The sequence below is a fragment of the Rhinolophus ferrumequinum genome, chromosome 2, assembly GCF_004115265.2.
Source record: "Rhinolophus ferrumequinum isolate MPI-CBG mRhiFer1 chromosome 2, mRhiFer1_v1.p, whole genome shotgun sequence".
In the NCBI taxonomy this organism is placed as follows: domain Eukaryota; kingdom Metazoa; phylum Chordata; class Mammalia; order Chiroptera; family Rhinolophidae; genus Rhinolophus; species Rhinolophus ferrumequinum.
Genome location: NC_046285.1, coordinates 38799593 through 38821359, shown reverse-complemented (window position 1 = coordinate 38821359; position 21767 = coordinate 38799593). Strand labels below are relative to the sequence as shown.

General features: G+C 41.5%; 1 protein-coding gene and 1 long non-coding RNA gene across 2 annotated transcripts in view; one reads left to right on the top strand and one right to left on the bottom strand.

Moving 5' to 3' along the window:
- The window catches only part of PHLDB2 (pleckstrin homology like domain family B member 2), a 103191-nt gene extending 82554 nt beyond the window's left edge, over positions 1–20637 (bottom strand). The window contains 3 exon segments of the mRNA XM_033127558.1: positions 788–1872; positions 1875–2141; positions 20333–20637. Coding sequence (XP_032983449.1) covers positions 788–1872; positions 1875–2141; positions 20333–20498 — 1518 coding nt within the window. The 5' untranslated portion in view covers positions 20499–20637.
- The window catches only part of LOC117034549 (uncharacterized), a 32126-nt gene continuing 12418 nt past the window's right edge, over positions 2060–21767 (top strand). The window contains exon 1 of the long non-coding RNA XR_004425111.1: positions 2060–2143. This is a non-coding gene — a long non-coding RNA (uncharacterized LOC117034549). The remainder of the gene's footprint in view (positions 2144–21767) is intronic.

Here is a 21767-nt window from a genome sequence, read left to right as displayed (position 1 = left end):
TTCATCATTAATGAATCAAAATAATCTCTGACACCTATTTATCCTAAAAATAAAAACAAAGCAAAATAAAACCCTATGCTTAAAAGAAAAGAATAGAAAAATGCAGTAGTTTGTCCTCTTCACTAATGGGACTCTTGAGGGATGTTTGTTCCTTTCTCATTATTTTCAATATTTTTCCACAATAATCATAAATCCATTTTAAATAGGAAAAGACAACTCAAAAAAATTTGAGTGTGTGTGGTTGGGAGTCACTATGTGTACTAAGGGACATGGCTGAAGGGCGTATACAGTGCAGAACAAAGGGTGCGCACCATTTAGGCAACCTTTTAACTTTCCAGACAATTTACTACACAGAAAATTTTACTGCCTAATTCCCAATGCATTGTGATTTCACTGATTATTTCTATCATACCATGTACAAGTAAATTTGATGATTATAAATAATACAAATTGGTGTTTCCTCCTTTTCTTAAAGAAAAAGTTTGTGCGACTTACAAGAAATTCGGTAAAATTTACAACTACCTTTGTTAGGTTTATCAATAATTTATATTTGTGAGACTCTGTGGAGCAATGTAACATAACATTAGGCACATATGGGCCTTCAAAATACCCACAGGTGACAATTAACAGTGATCTGGGAAGAGGAAGAATAGCAGGAGAAATTCTAGAAAGGGACAGCAGTGGACGGTGCACATGGACATTCTATACACCCACATAAATCCTTGGAGCTTGTCTCCAAGAAGCTGTTCAATGAAACAGGGAAGTCAAGTCAGATGAAGAAGATTACCAATCGCTCCATCTCCTGCTCCCTGAGTCTCTCCTCCCTCTGCCGCCGGTGATAATCCATCAGGTCATCGCGTCCTGAAATGGAACTAATGCTGCTTTTCCGTTCCCGAAGGACAGGCTGGGGAGTTCCTGAGGCCTGTCTGAGGCTGTCCAAATCTGCATCATCCAACTCAATAGATCCGCAAGAGAAGTTCCTCCTGGCCACAAACACTCTGTCTGGCTCTCCAGGAGGACATGACTGACCAGAGCTAGTCCCCGAGTAGGAGGCCCGGTCAAGGTCATCAGAGGTACAGGAGGAGGTGGAGGCCAGAAACATCTTCCGAGCCACTCGAGGACTTCCAGGGACACTGAGGGTGGAACTTACATAAGGATTGCCCTCAGATGTAGAGGTTTTATAGGGTAAAGCCCCTGAGCTCAAAGAAGAAAAATTCAGGTAATTGTCATTGTCTATTACGCTATGAGGTAGATCCTTTTCCCCCGGTTTCATTCGTTTGGAATTACCCAGAGAGGTTCTTGGAGGCAAACTGAAAGGCGTCAGCTGGTTCTCTGTGGCCCTGTGCAACCTGGGAAGCGATCGGCTATAGGCTCCCATGTGACTCAGGCTGCTGCCTGAATACTTCCTAGTTCTTAAACTGATGCTTTCAGATGCTGGCTCCTTGTGTCTGGTCACCCTGGACTGAAGTGTCAGGTTGTCCTGGATACTCATTTTCCTGGCTTGCTTTGGGCTTGAAGGCATGCTGGCTGCCCCTGATCTGCTGATGGGGGAGGCGCCAGTGTCACTCAGGGAACTGCCATTCCACATGGCCAGGAGCGAGCCAGATGCCTTCCGGCCTTCCAGCCCTCCGAGAAAGTAGACATTGTCATGGGATTTATTCCTTGAGCTATATTTGGAATAGGGAGGCTTCTCTGAGAGCCTCAAGGACCTTTCACTGTCCCGGCCAGTATAATGATCAAAGTCCACTCTCCCAAGTGGATATCCATACCCACTGAGGGAGGGTGAAGTGCTACGTAGAGGAGTGGGAGGTTTCATGGAAATAGTTTTGTCAGTTCCATCACAAGAGAAGTGCTTGCTTCCCTGGATTTGGTCAAGGAGGGGCTACTTCTGATACCGGTTCCCAAAGGAGAAGGGCTTCTCTTTGCAGGTACAGGTTGTGAGAGGGTTAAATAGGAGCCAGAATAGTCTCCGTTTGCTTTAAATCTCAGGCTGGAAGAATATTTCTTTGGACTCAGGCTCTCCATCACGTTTTGGGAATGGTTCTTGAGGGAATTCGCCGAAAAATGTGCCTCTAAGCTACTGTTCTGTAAGTCCGGCTGCTGTTGCATGTGGCTATGGTCTGCCATAATGTTGCTGGAATCTGTAAAGGAAAAGAAAGAGAGAGAGAGAGAGAGAGAGAGAGAAAGAGAGAGAGAGAAAGAGAAAAAGAGAGAAAGTTTTACTTCACAAAAAAAAATTTAAAAGACCAAGCACTTGTCAGCCCACATCTGAACAAACAGCCTTGCAGCCTGACCTAATGTAATTAATAAACATAATCTCTGTTTTAGTACTAAACCTAGCAAAACTGTACTGCAAAATGAAGAATAAACACCACTGATCTGGGATGTCTTTGTTCTAAAGAAAAATAACTCAAGAGGACATCAATGACATTTGAGAGGAACAAATCCCTAACCAAGTACGGGGGCAGGACTAGGCCGGTACATAAAAAAGACAATTTCCCTTTAGTGCTCTAGTCCTAGGCAGACCACCTGCTTCCTGAGTGCCTAGCAAACACCCAGAGGAATGATGCAATGGGCCTTCCTCTAGATGTCTCTGCTAGAATCATTAACTGCTCAGAAGTAAAGTCCTGAGGAAACAAAATTCCCATTCTGGCAGAGACAGAACATTTTACGTTAGACTCTGATCAGTAACATGAGAGTTACAAGATGGTTCTTTCAAAGGAGTCTATGAGAGTTACTGTCTCAACAAAAAGACTTAGTATAGCTCCTGCACCCATCAGAAAAAGGCAGATAGGGGCCAGCCCGGCCAGGCGGTTGGAGCTCCGTGCTCCTAACGCCAAAGGCTGCCAGTTCGATTCCCACATGAGCCAGTGGGCTCTCAGCCACAAGGTTGCCGGTTTGACTCCTCGACTCCCACAAGGGATAGTGGGCTGCGCCCCCGGCAACTAACAACGACAACTGGACCTAGAGCTGAACTGTGCCCTCCACAACTAAGATTGAAAGGACAACAACTTGACTTGGAAAAAGTCCTGGAAGTACATACACACTGTTCCCCAATAAAGTCCTGTTCCCCTTAAAAAAGAAAAAAGAAAAAGGCAGGTAATAGAGGAAAGAGTGCCCCCAAATTACTGCCATATCAAGGTCAGGATGGATGGAGTATTTAAAAAGTGATTTCTCCTTCATTTTCCTGGGTACCCCCAAATGCACCATGCTCATCCTTGATTTCAAACTCTCTCTTCTCTCAGAAACACATTTCTTTCTCCCTCTTTTGCACCTACGATTTGAACCCACCCATTCTTCAAGGCTCAGATTAGGATTCTATCTTCCACGATTACAATTTTTTAAAAAATGTATGCACCTGTAAGAATATTTTTGGACTCTAGTTTGAACAACATTAACTTAAGAAACTAAAGTTTTAGTCTGTGAAAATGTCTTTTAATTACAACTATCACTGCAAATGAGAAGTGATAGAAAGATTTTATCTTCCTGATAAAAAGATTTCCTTTAGCTAATCATGGAGGTGAAAACACAGACGTTCTCAATGAAGTCATGCACTGCTAGGATGGTCCTTCCAACTCTTCAGGCACCTCAGACATTAGTTAATCATTTCTGGTCTCCATATAAATTGTGTTGCTTATGGTTAGTAATCAGTTTCATAATGTGCTTGTTTCTGTAACTAGGCCACAAGTTTAAGGAAGAGGTTTATTATGTCTGATGTTTCTATCTTGTCCCCACCCTCTCCTGACTTCCGTTGTCCCACAGGTGAGACATTCAATGAACACAAGTTTTAGATTACCAATCACAGCCTTCCCCACTCCCTCCCAGCCACAGATTGAGGAACTTCATCTTGCCTGCTCAGCCTCACAGATTTTCTAGGCACATTTAGGCAGCCCAATAAGGATCCGCTTTTAATCTACAGAGTGGGGCCAAGAAAGGGTCTAGCTGCTTAAATCTTAGTGATGGGTTTAGTATCCATCACCGCATAAAGCTGCAGTTTTTCCCAACAAGCTCTGCCTTGGCTTCCCTACCTTCTAACCCAAATGAATAAAAGCATGACTATCTTTTGAAATGGACCTCAAAAAAAAAAAAAAAATTGGGATTCTCTTTTAGAATTGCCTGTCCGCTGGGATCTGGCCTTGCCACCTGGCTCTTGCCGGCTCTTTCATTCCTAAGGGACAGTGCCATCTCTGCCCACAAGACAAACGTCCTTCTCAGTAACTGCCTACTACTAGCAGTTCTGACCTTGAAAACAACACCAGCCTGGTTTGAGACATACCTCACCATGCCCCCTTGGAGTACTGACACTAAGATGACCTCAAGTCTTGGTCCCTTCTATTCCCAGCTAACTTCATCTCTGGTTGGTTTGCCGTACGGAAATGCCAGCAAACCTTGGCCAATTCCACCAAATTAAGTATTTTCAAATTGAGGAAACAAAGACATAGGTGAATACGAAGGACAGTACAGTGTTATTTATTATGGGGGCGGGGGAGAGAAATTCCCTCTATCCCTATTTCCTCTATTCTCTATCAATTCTATCACTTCTTTATCACTTCCTTCCTCATTCTAGCTATCAACAAATCCTATCTACATTATCTGGAAAACATATTCTCAATGTGCTAATTTCTTACCATTTCCACTGCCACCTTCCCATTACAAGCCAATATCTTCTCTTGCCTTGTCTATATGCCTCTTCTCCTACAAAGAACAGTAACAATGGCCTGGAATCACACCAAAAAGTTAGCAAAGTTTTATTTGGGTGGTGGTATTAGCAGTGATTTTTAATTCACCTTTCTCATAGTAGTTTGTATTTTCCACAATGTATTTGGCTTTAACAATTAGAAAAAAAGGGCGGCCGGATGGCTCAGTTGGTTAGAGCACAAGCTCTTAACAACAGGGTTGCCAGTTCGATTCCCACATGGGCCAGTGAGCTGCACCCTCCACAACTAGATTGAAGACAATGAGCTGCCACTCAGCTTCCGGAGACCAGATGGCTCAGTTGGTTAGAGTGTGAGCTCTCAACCACAAGGTTGCCAGTTCAATTTCTGCATGGGATGGTGGGTTGTGCCCCCTGCAACTAAAGATTGAAAACGGCGACTGGACTTGGAGCTGAGGTGCGCCCTCCGGAACTAGACTGAAGGATGACTTGGAGCTGATGGGCCCTGGAGAAACACACTGTTCCCCAATATTCCCCAATAATAAATAAATAAACAAATAAATAAACAATTAGAAAAAAACCAGTGTATAATACTAGAATACAATCTATAGTTATACTTCTTTTTAAAGTTTATTAGACTCATTTTTCTTAAGCTCCTGTCCAATTTTTGAGTCAGTAATTAGCTTATTTTATAGGACGTCTTGCTCATACTAACTTAATATGTAAATATCTGACTTCAACATTTTTTTGAACTCTTCTAAAGAACACAGGAAAAAATGTTAATATGCAAATTTATCCATTCCATACTTAATGCATTTGAAAAACTACAAAATCAAATGTAACACCTTCCTTAACATGAATAAAGTGAACAGAGTAGTTACAAAAAAAGTATCCAAATGTTTGCTGAACATCTGACAATAATATTAGTATCTTCATTTTTTAAAAATGTAGTTACTAGGATATTTCATGATTTGAAGTGGTTCTGCTTATTTTATAGAAAAAAATTAAAATCTCAACAGATAGTTTTAGGTACTGCATTCATTAAGTAGGTATCAAGTGGTTACCACATGTTAGACAATCAGACATTGATTTAACAGGCATTAGTGTTGCACACTAATATTCCTGTCCTCCTTTCAGAAACATAGTGGCATTGCTCTTCCTTGTCCCTGGGACATTAGATGTGGCTGTGAACTTGCTTTGATCAATGAAATATGAGAGAAAGTGACATGTCAGTTCCAAGCTGAAACCTCAAGAGCCAGAGCATGATTCATCATTTCCATCCTCCTGCTAAGATCACTAGCACGCATCCAAGTTTGTGGAAGCTTTATTAGCTTGCACTCCTCAACGAGGACGCCATGGGACAGGGTCCTCGCCAACCCTAGATTGTCTTAAGCCACTGAGATTTGCGAGTTGTTTGTTACGAGGAAGGTGTTAATCTTCATGAAGGGCCTACCATAAACCAGGCTTTGAGCTAGGCACTGGGAAGTATGTTGTCAGACACCATTTCCTGCCTTGACGTAGCTTACAGTCCAAAGAGGGAGATGCATGTATGAACAAATGTGATACATTTGCTGTAACAGTGTGATACATGCCTTAATAGAGGACTGACTGACAGATTGGTAAAGGAGCATGGAGTGGGGCTAACCCAGTGAGAGTGGTAGTCTGGGGAAGTTATGGTAGAAAGAAATGACAATGCAGTTAAGACCTATTAGAGGAAAGGGAATTTGATGATATTATCCAATGGTAGCATAAAGCTACTTCCAAACCTAAAATTTTATGATATTAAGGATATAAACAAAATCCCAAACCCATTTGAGGCCAGTCTACTGGTACATCCAGCAAATGTCCTATCTCTGACAGAACAAAAATTGTGTGGGAAAAAGCAACAGTTATTTTCTATATCTTGATCCTTAAAAATCTAGGATGTAACTCTGCTGGGATAAATTGTTTTTAAGAATCATGTATTTCTCTCTCATAGTGAATCCTTTCCCATCTCCACCACCATGTAAGATATGTCCTCTGGGATTCCACAAGCCGTATGCCTACCCTAACAATGGTTTAAATTGGATAGCCTTCTCCAACCATTTAGGGTATTTTAGATAAAGATCCAAAGGAAATCCATAAGGAAGGTGTTAAAATAGACATTTCAGAAAATAATTAAAGCCAGTTAGTGGGAAAGATTTCGGTTTTAAGATAATGTATACAGAATGGGAAACAGACTAAGTTAGATAGAAAAGGTATTCCCAAATGTGCAGAGACAGCAATCCAGACAGCAAGGCAGGGCAGATGTTATTAAATAGAAGTCAAACCTAAGCACGGAGCCCAAGCTCTGCATTTAAATATTTACTCTAACAGTACAGAGTTGAAGGGCTTAACACCTTATGTCAAAATGGATACTTAAAAGTTTAATTTTTGACTCAGTAGCATAAGATGTTGATGTCATTTTAGATGATAAAAATGTATTAATATATTTCAACCTGTTTGCAGCTGCAAATGCTACTTAATCACCCAAATGAAATATTACCAAACTCTGCTCCCTCTTTATTTGGGCCAATAAACCTATAGTATAAAACTACTATAGGTTTCTTACTACCTACAGGGCGGCAACACTTGGTCCCCTTTCCTCCTCACACACACTTCTTTTAAAAATCAAAAAATGTAATCACTGAAGCAGTTTGGTTGATCAAACAAAAGACAATACAATATTCCAAATACAATACAATATTCCAAAGTAGTGTTGGCTGAAAGATCATCTTTGCAGTCTCCAGGAAAGAGACAAGCAGGACATTTGCAAATAATAAAGCACATCTGAGAGACAGCCATGCAATATTTCTCCACCATACACATTTGTAGAAGAAAGTTACAGATGATGTGGATGGAAGGACATTCCAAGGAATATGTAAAGGGATATTCACATTTGATACTCCAGTTTTTCAGTTGAACTTTATTGGCTCTATTAAGGATGTATAAAAAGTTGTATGTTTAAAATTTTATTACGAAGTACAAATATGGAATTCACTCATTTTCCTGAAGTTCAGTTTACTTGCCATAGCTGAGTGCATAGATATACTTGTCTCAACTTGATATCTCTTAATCCCACAAATCAACTCTACTCAAAAGGTGGAGAATCAGCCACACAGGTGGCCTTTCTGGCCCCAGGAGTGAACAATGATGGCTGTTAATACCTCACTACCATATTTCTGGAGTACTCTTTTCATTGCAGGTGAGATCATATGAGTGGAAGTCAAGAAATGGGAAAAGCATAGAGGAACTTAGAACAGTATGGACAAAAAGGGTTCTATGCAAAGTAACCTCACAGAGTAATCTGATCATAAATTCCTAGCTAGGTAGGTCATGGCGGATAGTTAGGGTTTCCCGGCAGGAATTCCCACCCATTCTCAGGAATTTTTTTCGCTTTCCCATTCCCAAGAGATATACACTGTTTTCTGTTTTCCACGATGAATCGTTTCCACAAAGTGACGGCCGATACTACCAACCACCTGGGTTCAAGGAGCTGATTTTCCCGATTTCCCTACCAACTTTTCTCGGGAGTCGGGAATGGGAAAGCGAAAAAATTTCCTGAGAACGGGCAGGAATTCCCACCTGGAAACCCTATGGGTAGTCATGACCCAAGCATGCCAAGCATATAACTTCTTCAATAAAACATTTATCTTTGCTTTAAACTAGCCCTGTCCATTGTTTCAGTGCATCTAGGTTAACACACCTTTGAAATGCCTCTTTTCAGACCCCTCAGAAGTGAAACTATTCTCAAGAGAGCACATAATCCTGTTAACTATCCTGTAATCCAATCCCACCTCCACGCACTCTTCTTTATATAAGTTCCCTCCTTAATTCTAAATGCATAAAAGAAGCTGCAAACTGACATTCCGGGAAGCATTTCTGTATCCTCTGTTTGGCTCAAATAAATTTTTATAAAAATTCTCTATAGGTTTGTATGTTCTTATGTCAACAACAGTAACCAGCAATGTACCTTGAATGAGGATGAGGGTGTGGGCAAGGAGAGTGCAGGCCAGAGGGTAGAGAACACAGTGGAAGAGATTGGGTGCAACTCCTCAGCAATGGTGGACCGTGAGTTATGATGGAGCACTGCAGACAAAACGCATCAGAGACTGCTAGGATGGTGGGAGGGGAGAGGAGCACTGCAAGAGGAGCTGCCCAATGACAAACAAGAGAGGGCCGGTGGGAGGGGTCTGTGTTAACATATATAAGAGAGGAGACAAGGAAGACGCCAAGGTTTCTACACTGGTGTGTCTATTTTGGGTTTCCTGTACATTTTATGTAAACAAAGAAGAAGTCTCAGGGAGATTATAAAATCACTACATGATGTGACTATGGAAGCATGGGCTTTAACAGCTTATATTGCATGCATAGCCACAGAATGGGTCTGGAGAAAGCATCTGGTGCCCACCTGAGAGAAAAGACAACACCAGGAAGTCTAAACAGGAAAGAAACATTGAAATGTTTGGGTTTACTTTCCAATCCATAAACTTAATCCCCCAGAGCTCTTGTTATTTTATCACCTGATATGTACATCATTAGAAAATGATGGCATTAGAAAATGTCAGGAGTCAGGAAGCGATCTCAGCAAGATACCACAGAAAGTCCCAGTACTTTTTCCCTAGAGAAGCAAATCACTTGATTTCTAATTTCAAGGATCATCTGTAAAAGTTTCTTGGTAGAGTCTTTTCTCTTTGGTACAATTCGGGCATTTGTTTTAAAATATGTAATTCTCCAGCTTCATTTATACCAAATAACAATACAGTGAAGCTTATCACCAACAGTGAATTTACAGCATTGTGAGTGCTAGAGCTGCAGTGATCTTGGTTTCAAGGCGATGAAAATATACCCAGGAAGTAAAGCTTTAAAAAACAAACAAATTAAAATGAAGTGTTTGCTGTGCTGTGCTGTGTTGTGTTGTGCTGCATTGTGTTGTGTTGCATTGTGTTGTGTTGTGTTGCATTGTGTTGTATTGGAGGAGATGCTTATGTAAAGGCAGTTTTCCAGGTAGTTTATAACAAGCGAATTTGTAGAGTCCTGAATTATATAACACGTTGTCACTTTACATTGCCATGCACAGACATTTCTTAGATCACCTAATACAGCAGAAATTAATCAAAGGGAGACCACAAGAGCAAGTGATAGAAAAGTAGAAATCATTTTATATTGCTCGGGAAAGGCAGGGATGTAGATTACAGAAGCAAATTCAGGAAAAATAATCTAAAAACAAAAAAATTATGAGGCTGTAGGTTAAAATTTCCACTTTAAAATAAAGTTTGATTCCCCACCTGTGTCCTACAAGGGCCCTTGGAGCCGAGGAACTGGCTCTGGGAGCGTATTTTGTTGCAGACAGTGATTGTTGCCTGGTGTTCAAAGCTCTCCCAGAACACTGGTGGTCGACAGGCTGGTCTCTTTCAGCAGTGATGTTTACAGTACAGCAATGTTATAAATAAAGCATGTACTGATGACATGTAATTGAATTCAGACACCAGCTTAGAACAGTCCCTCAGAAGCAGCGCCATTCTTTACATAAATGCTGGGGGTATTTCTGTGAAGACCAATTGCAGCAGATGGGGCCCAAGAGGAAGCTTTTAGAGGACTAAAAGGGGAAAACTGAGAAATCTATTTCAGCCCCAAATTCCAAGCTTAAACATGGAGAACAATGGACACAAACACCTCCCTCTTTTTCCACTAATCCCAACAAGAAAACATGATGGCGGGGAGCTCATTAGAAGCTTTAGGAACAACCGCTTTCTTCTCTAGCAATTTCCTCATTTCAGAAACCCCAAAGCAGCCTATTTTCCCCATCCTCCCTATCCAAACACCATCGTTAGTCAAACCCTCAATCCTCTCAACTCCTCCTTTGCAAACACACTCTCCTTTTCGGCAAATATTTCTTCTCACTATTACTAAACCTTCCTCAGCCTCCTCCATCTCCGCAAACAAGCCTCACCTCTCCACACAGCCCCACACACGCTGTCAAACACCTACTCCCGGCAAATATAGAACTTCCTCATCTCCTACTCACTCATCCCAACTTCCTAAATTCTGTTCCTTTACACACTTCCTCCACATTCAAGATTTTATATCCTAGTGCAGAGAAGAAAAAAACTCTGCTAGTAGTCATAGTACCTGATTGTTCTTTTGACAAATAAACACAGCAGCAAATGGATTCTACTTTTCTTCCCTTACACCATGTTCTTTGTCAATTTAAAGATCTGCTCATTTGAACAAAATTGTCATCCACTAGATATATGGAGGTAGATTAATAATCTCCAACGAGGATATTTTCATTTCTCAAAAAGATCCCAAGGAAGTAGTTCTACAGGAATAAATGTATTTTCATGGTAGAATAAGGAGGCTGTGTTATTCTCGCAGACTGAGGCTATTACAACAGGTGGCTGTAAATCTTACTGTTGTGTCGACATGCACACTCACAGACAGACAGACTGATAGATACAGACACAAAGTGCCCATGTGCTCACAGCAGTCTCAAATGCACAAAGGCTTTTTTGGGACTGCCAAAGGAGGATAGCTCTTCAGGACCTCAGCAACTTGAGGCACCTCAGAATTAACCAGGTGTGTTGGGGTGATGCTGGGCGGGGCTGGCAAGAAAGATGAGGACGGCTATAATGCAGGCGTGATGTCTCAGGACACTGATTACACAAGTTTTCTTCTTGGTTTTCTTTTGTCTTTGCTTCTGAACTTTTGCTTTATTACATTCTGAAAACATCTAAAAGCAGAGGTAAGGGAAACCATTAAGGAAAGAACAAAAGTATCAGATGATGCGACAGGGAGAAAAGGAGCACAGACGGGAGTGGTGAGTGATGAGGGACAATGAGAACATTCAATCCAGATGGGAGAAGTGAGGACACAAAGTAAAAAAAAAAAAAAAGTTTCAGCTTGTTCTTATCACAATAAGGGAGTCTATCCCCCCACTACCATTCCCTTCTGTCATCTCTAGCTGTATTGAAGTCTAAACTTTGGGGAAAAAAGCACTCCAGATGGTATTCAAAGGTTCCTAAAAAGTAATCACAATCAACAGCAAAAAACATACTTCAATGAAGATCTTTATCTTCAGTCATCAGAGGATACTTTAAAATAAGTCTAGATAGTTTTATATTAGGAATTCTTAAGAATCTTAGAGGACTCTTAGTGAAGAGGGTAAAACATCAATTATAGGGATTTTTAAAAATTATGTGCCAGACCCTTGAATACAACTTGTCTGTATGAACTTTAAAGTATTCGTTAGACTATCCAAGGAATTTGGCTGCATGTTTTCCATGATTAACTCTCTTCAGCCAGTGAGAAAGGCAGGGGAGGAAGGACAGAAAGCAAAAACAACCTCACAGAATATTTTTGGTCATTCAAATCCCCTCTCCACTTGCAAAATTCCTGACTTTTACCTAAACAATCAAGATGTGACTTTTATCAACTAGACTCACATTTGTGTTTAAACCAGTATTAAGGAAGTACTAACAACATTTAAAGAAGAGACAATATTAATTCATAAGTATTTACATATATAAATCCAACACAATGATGTGGCAGGAAAATTCTCAAATTAAAAGCATGCTGTCCCTGATTACAGAGCAACAGAAGCATATATCAAACAAAACCACAGAGATGCTATCACCTAAATTTAGAATATGGGAAAGATTACAGAAAAAAAAGAAAAAATCAATGTCTTCAACCAGCAAATGGCAAGAAAAAAAAGAACAACTCAACAAGAGAGGGAAATGTTCTAGATTAAGAGACTCAAGAGACATCCGATTAAATGCAATATATAGACATTGTTTAGATCCTGTTTTGAATAGTCCAGCTATTGAAAAAAAAATGAGACAATTAGAGATTCTGAACAGACTAAAAAATAGATGATATTTTAATTAATGTTTTTTAGGTGTCATAATGATATAGTTATAATTTAAATTTTTAATCTGTTAGAGTTATATATTATCTATGAATGAAGCATCACAGTGTTTGGAATGTGCTTTATAACAATCCATATTTTGGGGGGAAGTAAATTCTACAGATGAAACAAGATTAGCATATGCAGATTATTGTTGAAGCTGACTGATGGTTACATGGGATTTCACTGCATTATTCTTGTAACATTTGTGTATGTTGAAAATCTTCCATAATAAAATATTTAAAAAGTAAAAGATATACGCATTCAGAAAATTAAAATGAATAAAAATATATGAATGTATACTAACTTAAAAATTATAGTGGCTCACTTTACAAAGAAGGATACGGTCATATCAGTAGCTCCTAGCTAATTTTTTTAAAGTATGAAATACTAACTCTCTATCGTATTGAATTAAGCTTCTAAAAACTGATATATTTTTTTAAGTCCCTGGGAGAAATTAGAAAGGAACTGCACTGTCCATATTACAAGTATCAGACCATTGTATTTGGGATACTTGCAAGAAAATGCTAGATGGGGTTACTATATCTCACTACTATATGTGCCCAAATAAAAACTATCACTTCAGAAAGTTAACATGTAAAAGTATTCACAAAAAATGTCCAACCCACCATATTTTGAACAATTTCAGCCTCAAAAAACATTTAAACACACACAACACACACACACACACACACACACACACACACACACCTTACATATTTATGCTAAGAGACTGACATACTTCTTCGATTGTAGATTCTCAAATTATGTTACTGCCTCTCTGACAGTGGGAGAGTTTTTTAGGTAGGAAATTCTAGCCCCACATTTTCAGGGTTCTTTATAGAATCCTAAAACAGTTTTAGTTCAAGATAAGGATTTCTAAAACATTCCCAAATAAATCAAATGTTTCCAGAATGTTTCTTATTCCTGATTATTGGTATAATTCATCCCTGGGGTTAGGTGATTCTGACTGTAGACCTGGAAGAATCCCCGTGTTATGTTGTCACCACAGTGAAGATGAAGCCAGAGAAGTGGTGAGTCCTGGAATAATTGCATCAGAGGACTTGAATCTCTGTGTGCACCCGCGCTTCACACTCACTTCCTAAAGCAGAGGAATACTCCAGGAAAGAGCATCCTTTCAGCTCAAAGCCGATTTCAAATACTGACCCTGGGATCACATGGAGACAAAGATGCTCTCTACTGACCCTGAAAGCACTTCTATGAGCTTGAATTGGAAGTTGAGAGTTTATGGGAGCAAACTCTTTCCACCATCCTGTCCCCATTCCACACTATTGATTAAAATCCACTCTCTTAAGGGTCATCTTTTATTAAAGTAACATTCCCCCAACCTAAACACGGTACATTTCCCATTCTGTTACCTGATATTTGTAAACTGGAAATTGTCAGGGCATAAGTAGGCTCAGGAGAGATGGAACAAATATAATCTGACCACATGGTCCATGATCACGTTTTTCCCTTTAACTCAGAAGTTGAATGGATGGGTTTCAAAAATACTATAACAAAACAAAACAATAATGATACAATCTCTTCATTACTTAATTTTTCCCTTTCCTGCTCCCTACCTTTTAACCATTTATTTCGCTTAGAAGAAAAAGAGAAAGTACTTGAACCAGCAGAGATCAATAAACAACTGATTAAATAAAATTTAATCAATGTTGTTTTTTTCATATCTGGTCAAAAGACCTAATAAAGGAGATGGTTACATTAGGATGTTATTTTTATTGTAATGGGCAATCTAGTACAAAGAACACCGGACAGGCTGTCAGGAACGTGAGTCAGGAGACCCATCCTAGTCCTGGTTCTGCCAAAATAACCAACAGAGGGGAAAAGCTGGAGCACGTCACTTCACCTGTCTTCACCTTGTTTTAGCAGAGGTTTCCCCATATTTAAAAAGTTGAGAGTGAACTACATGTTCTTTTTGTTCTGACTTTCTGGACTCCCGTAGATACTGGTTAAATAACTAAAGGCATGCCAGTTATACAATGCAGGAAATGGAAATGACCACAGAACAGAAACATGTTTTAGTGATAAGGTGGCAGCTACCTAATTGGGAAAAGATTTCACCAGCGCGGTTGCCCGTGACATTCCAAGGGCATGGTAAATTGTTTCAGTATAACATAGTGGGAAAAAGGCCTGCTCAGAATTATGACAATGCACTATATAATATGGATATTTGATTCAGCAGGAGCTGTAAGAAATATTTTGTCTGCATCCCCATGGCTTGCAGTTTCCTTAATAAATCTTACACTGTTTATGAAACCTACTTATGCAGTGACGTAAGTAGTGTGGCAGCCAGACATCACTTCCCAGTCCGTTCGGAGTATCTGCTGGCTATGAAGCACTACTCAGGACTGGGTCTGAACTGGTCAAAAGAATGCAGGAGCTGGCTTTCCTCTGCTTTTATCTGCCCTTGTTTCTTTAGCAATACAGTGGTCAAGAAAGAAATCTAGGAAAATTTTTAACTTTTAGCTTTTGTGGGGTATTCCAGATGCTAATTCCACAAACATACTGCCATTTGGTGAAGTCACATGCAGTGTGCCTACAAAATATTCTAAGATGATCAACACTGGTTTCCACTGAACTCTAGATTTAGCACCAAGTCTTAAAAAAGCTGACCCTGCTTCAGATAACAATATTAAATATTGGCATCAGCAAACGTCTTCCCCTTCATTTTTAAAGTAAGGAAAAGCAATTCATCTGATAAATCAACCTACATATACTAAGTAAAGCAAACATCTCTTGTAAAAGCTTCTCAAAAATTTCTTCGTACAACTTAACCTGTTATTCTCTAGCTTATTTATCTGTTTCTTTGTATAGCAAGCTTCGCCAGCCCCTAGCTTTCCCACTTCACCTCAATAAAATGATTTTTATACTTAGGTTTCTCTTATTGGCCACCAGCTGCTATAGACAGCAATCTTGCCTTTAAAGCTGATACAGCACAAAGCTGCTTTTTCAACATCTAAGAAACATCCCTAAATATCATGAAAACAAATTAATATCATGTGCACATTATCAGGTTCAAATTAATCCCTAGAAGATTTGAATTCCTGGGTGACAAAGACAAGTTCTGCCCTAATAAACATTTATTGTGAAGGGATTTGAAAACCTGAGCTACCCTTTTTGGTTTTATTCACTTTCAAACGATAAGAGTCACATTATTCAAATACCAATCAATATTTCCAGCTAACAGTTATTAAAAAAAAAATCAACTCATGTCTTCTTTACTTATCATCTGAAAAAAAGGTAACAAGAATAACTAGACAAAAAGTGATTATGAGTAGGATGTTATACCTCTTTATTGCAGCACCCCCAGGGACCAGAAACCTTTAAAGAATCATCACTTTCGAATCATTTCTAAATATACTATGTACTTGGCTTTGAGGTACACCCATTGGCTAGTTGTCAAAATGATAAGAACCTATCTTGGCACAGTTCAGAGCTCTGACCTCTCCCAAGAACTGCATACTAAAAAATTCTCCTATATTGCCAGAGCGTCCCAGATTTGAGGATTGTTAACTATTCATATCTTGGCAGTACCACTAAGCACACAGAACTAGAATCCATAATCACAGGCCTAATGGCTAATCATAGTAATGTAAATGTGAGAGTACATATGTTCCTAAGTGATCGGGCCACATGTGCACAACTTTTCTGATAATCAAAAATTCATTTCTATAAACAGGGCCACACACAGATACCATGATTTTAAACTCTCCTAGGATATTAACAAAGACTATCATTTTCTTTCCCATGAGGCAAACATATGGAACAGTAGAGACGGTGGGGTATAAGAGAAAGTGCAATGGAACAGGAGTTAGGAGAGCAGGCGTGCACGTTCTCACTATCCAGCCAAGTGAGTGGATTGTGGGCAAAGGGTTCAGATAAGAGGATTTCTGAGGTTCCTTTTGCTCCCAGAATTATTTTATCCTACTCACCCAAAGAATTGCCAAGCTGGAATTGTTTTCATTCTTGACCCAAGCTCTATGCAATCACATTGACGTTAGATATCCACTTATCAGCTTATGACTTCCCCGTACAATTCCCAATGCACGTTCATTTCCTTGTAAGCCAGGTGTCTTTTTAAACTCTGCACTCAGGAGGCGTCGCATGCTCCCCTCTGTCCAAGACAACCCTATCCATTCATGCACTCTACTCTTAACCCATTAGGCAAGAAGGACAGAAAACCTCAAATGTTCTGTTTTGTACCTGGATTCAAAAGCAGCATCTGCTATGTCTGTGGAACCATCTGTTGCCCACTTTGCCATGGGAAGGACGGTACAGGCATCAGATGTGGAGTGTCATAGGTCACACAATGGAATTATCCCCTTTTGGGGGCTGCCACATCCGGGCATATGCTCTACAGTCACTATGGCTAATGCCACTCTTTTCCCATCAAAAAGTTTATTTATTTCATCATGCAGAATGGTACCTCTAAACTCTCACAAAGGGTCAGGTCCAGCTAAAAAAAAACAACAAAAAACAAAAAACAAACGAACAAACAAAAAACTACACTTGCCTGAATATCAGCTTCTAAATTCTCTAATCCTGGGCTATACCTAGAACTATGTCTGCCACTATCTCACGCGAGAACTTTCAAGTCATTAATCTCTGAGCATCTCAGTTATTACATTTATAAAGTGAAAAGGTGGAACTTGCTGATCTCTGAGGCTCTCTTGCACTCTAACACTCCAAAATTCTGTAATTTTAAGCCAAGTCAAAGTCCTGGGTGAACACAAGTTCCTTCAAATCTATGGTATAGTAAGACTCTTAATGACAAGGGCAAAAGAATCTGCTGCAGACAAAAAGCCTTCTATGCTATGGTCTCTTTGTGTTGAACAAGAACACAATTGGTTTCTTAAGGATCCAAATTAGATTAAGACCCCTAATCTTGTTAACAAATGTCCATGAGGTAACAATGTAGGGGAGAGTTTGGGGCTGGATAATTCTTGGGGTGTCCTGTGCATTGTACATTACACAGCATCTAAGGACTCATCCCACTAGATGCCAGCCCAAGTTGGCAGTTGGGATTGTTTCATACCCCCAATTTGGGACTACCAAAAATGTCTCCAGACTTTGGCCAATATTCCTGGAGGCAAAATTCCTTCCCCGCCCCATTGAGAACCACTGCTGTAATGTATACCAGCTCTTTAAAAAAAAAAAAGCACACCACTTAATAGTTATTTTTGTTTCAAATGGGTGACATTTACACAGCTAAAAAGTAAAGTACACCAAGACCTAACAGACAGTTGTACAAAGCCACTGTTTTCCCAGGTCATTTGGAGCACTACCTCCCTGGGAAGGATTGGGAATTAGCATACAAATTCATAATCTCAACTGTTCTTAAAAGTATTTAAAAGGAATCACGATTTTCACAGTAACTTCTCTAATGTGCTCCAGAATCAACTCTTGCTTACATACCTCAAAATAGGGTTTTAAGAAACAATGGTTGGTTTAATCCCTTGGCTTTTCTTCTTCTCTCTCTTGTGCAAAAGCTGATAAGTAAAATGTTTCTGAAAGACTGCTAAAGAGTTCCAGGTTTGGTTTGGGTTCTTTAAGACAGAAGTTAGCAAGCTCTTAGCCCACTTTCTGGAGTATCTTTTCCTCCCCCACTTCAGAAAGGGACCCAAAAGCCACCCCCTATAGTCTGACCACAATCCAAAAAGAGCAGCAGTTGCCAGCTGCATGAAACAGATTGAAGCCTGTAAATTGACTGAAATGATGACTACTCTTAACCAAACATCTCATTTTTCCATTTGTGAGAAAGGCTGGGATTTGCAAACCTCTGGGTCTCAGGAGTTGAAGGCTACATTAGTTAACTAAGAGCAAAAATTCAATTTCTCCTTGCTTTTAAAGGAAACGCTACTTACAAACATTTTGAGGACTTTACAGTTTCTTAAGTACGCATGTTTAAATTTCCACATTAAATATGTATGGCAAAACAACAACGACGACAAAAAACACCAAAACCATTTTAAATAACTAAGTTAAGTCCAGGACATGAAAAGGGAATCATGAATAGACACAACTGTTACTTTTCAGAGAACCTTAGCTCTTTATTGGAACAAATATTTACACAATTGAGGGCGATGGTACCAGGGATGCAGACATTCTGTTAAAATTGTGGGGAACTGTAAAGGTTTACTTATTCCACATCCAACTACTCTGTTGCTATCCTACCAGGAACCAAGAATTCAAGTGCTCTCAGGGCAAAAGTTTAGCTCTCTGAAACTGTGAACTTCATTTAGACCTCCCCCAGCTGAATTCAGATAATGTTAGCATCTCAGAGACATATCTCAAACGCTTAAATTAAACCAGACTAGGAAGCTTTAAGTTATAAGTCCAATACTTGAAAATAAACATCTGTAACTTACACATTCATATAATGAGGGGAAATGCGGCTAGTAAATATTTGTACTAAAAGGACTCCACATTATTCTGCCTCCTTTCCTAGTTCCACTCCTAGCTGTGTCTGGCTGTAACTAGCTGTGCATTCTAGAACTCTTGAGAACTACTTTGAAGCTGCAGAGGAAAGACTTCTAGGGATGAGGGCAGAGCCAGCCCAGAGGATTTCCAGCCTGGGGCAAGTCTACCAACAAAAAAGGCTGCGGGCGCAGTTCTCTCTTTACACTCGAAAGGTAGATGGGTAGGCGCTGAAATTAGGTTCAACTTCCGAAACTCTTTCAGACAGGAAACCCCAACCCTGCAAGGGACAGCCTGTCAGCCTTTTAATTTCCTGGCGGTGGCGGGAGTTAGCCAGGTCCTTGGCTCTTTAATAAGTGATCACTGCTAGAGCTAAGTTATTAAATATACCAGCCAACCTTTCAGCAGCGCCTCCCCTGTGCTGGGCGCGGGTTAAACAGAGGTTCAAAACATCTCCTATCCCTTCCAGCCGTATCTTTAGGGGTGCGGAGACCGCCATACCATACTTTTGGGGGATTCAAGACCAAATCGGAATCCGAGGCCCTGGGCAATTCCAACTCGCGAGCCCTACTTTTGAAACAAAGTGGAACCAGAGGCGCAGCTAGCCATCTATTTGGGGATGGGGGTCTTCTTTGAATCCCGCGCCCCACACCATCCAGCGGCGGACCTTCTCTTTCCTCCGCCTTCAGCGACAAAGCAGCTCTATCCCGAAGATCCCGATCCCTCTCTCTCCGGGTATCCCAGAGTTCTCAGCAAAAGTTGCCCCGGGTTCCCACAAATCACGCCTGTTCCCTACAATCGCTGTGAGCGTCTCCTCTACCCCAGCATCCTCGCAACCCGAGGTCCACCCTTCCCCCGGGGTTCAGCGCTCCCCAAAGCTGAGCAGCCCGGGCTTTTGTCCCTACAGCCCGCAAGAGAAGCACAGAAACTCTGCGTCCCCGGAGTCCACTCACCGCCTCATCTTTCCTCCGAGCCGCCGCTCTCCACGAGCCCCGCCGCCCTCTCTCCTGGCCCCAGCCCCGGCCCCCGCCGCAGCCCGCCCTCCCTCCCTCCCTCCCACCCGCGGCTCCGGGTCCCGGCCCCGCCGCAGCTCCAGCCGCAGCGGTCGGGCCACTCGGGGCTCGCCGTGCGCAGTCAGCGCGCCCCTCCGCGGCCCGGCCCGCCACTGCCTCCTCTCCGCCCCCAACCCTCGGCCGCGCAACCGGCGGCGACCAACTCCGCGGCGGGGGAGGCAACGCCCAGAGAAGCGGCCCGGCCGCGCGGAGCCGGCGCTGCCCGATTCTCTCGGCCGGCCGCCGCCCCCTCCTCACCTAGCGCGTCGGCGCTGCCGGGTGCCGGCGGCGAGGGAGGGAAGGTGTGCTCCATCCGCACCTCCACTCTGTGAGGTCCCCCTCGGGCCGCGGTGGTGGGCTCCGCGCGGCTCGGTCCAGTGCCCTCGGCCCCTTCCAATCCATCGCGGCTGGCACCGAGGGACATGGCGCAATGAAGTTGCTGACCCACCCAGCTCACGAGCAGTTTGCAGTTGGGGTTTTACTGCTGCTGGAGGGGTTTGGCTGTGCACCCCATTATCAGGCTCCTCAACGCCGTGTTTACAGCCGCGCAGCAGAGACTTTTGTGGCAGGCTTTTTTTTTTTTTTTTTTAATGAGCTGGAAGAAGGGCGGGAGGGTACGTGTCCTCGGGTGATGATTTCCTCACCCGACAGGGAAACTCCAGGTGGCCGCACCTTCTCCCGACAGTTCGCCCCGGGCAGGTGCCTGATGCGTCAGAAAAGCAGCTTCGTTAAATCAGCTATGGGCTGAGGATTTTAAAATAATTTTATACTAATTTCCTTTCAGTTATTTCTTTTGAAAGTTTCTATATTTTACAGCATGGTTTTTGTTGTTGTTTTGAGTTGCTGTGGTTAATGAAAACAACGTTGATGTGAACGTCCTGCAACGGTGCTTCGGTAGAAGGCAACCAAATGGACCCAGGGTGGCCGGCGACTGTGGTACTCGGGAATGTGAACCTCTGCCAAGTTTTGAGCGAGTCTCTGGGGTTACAAAGATAAAAAGGCCGTCAGCCCTCCCTCGAGGAACTCACAATAGCAAGAAACAGCACAATGAAGTACACACTAACTTATGATCAGTGTGGCTTTGGGCAAGTTGTTTTAGCTCCCACAACAATTTCTTCATTTATAGTGTACTAATCATGATCCTGAAGCTGCAGTGTGGTTAATAAGCTTCCGGATAATGTATGCAAAGTACCTGACACCATGATTGGCACTCAACAAACAGCTTATTTAATGCACTTTTCATTTCTGCAAATAAAAGTCTGAATTCCAATTTTGGGGAGAGGCTCACCCATGGACAGCTTGGTGTTTTATAGAACTTTCTTTCCCCTGTCCTTTTTCTCCCCTTTCTCCTGCTCTTTGCCCCACAGAAACATACAGGGATCCATCCAACACATAAGTGCTCCTACAGTTTTCTCTTCCATATCATCAGTTTCCCCATTTATTGGGTCATCCACATCATCATAAAATCATATCATTTCTCCCATATTAAAAACAAAAACTCAGCTCCATTTGCCACTCCAGCTACTTGCCCATTTTTCCTGCTCTTTCACAGCAAAACTCCTTTAAAGCGTTGTTAAGAAAAGCTGACTCCAAGTTCTCTTTCCAAATTACTCCAATCAGACTTTTGCTTCTGCTATGTCCCTAGAATTCTTATCCAGCTCAAACTAGTAAATCGGAAGATATCGCACTCAGT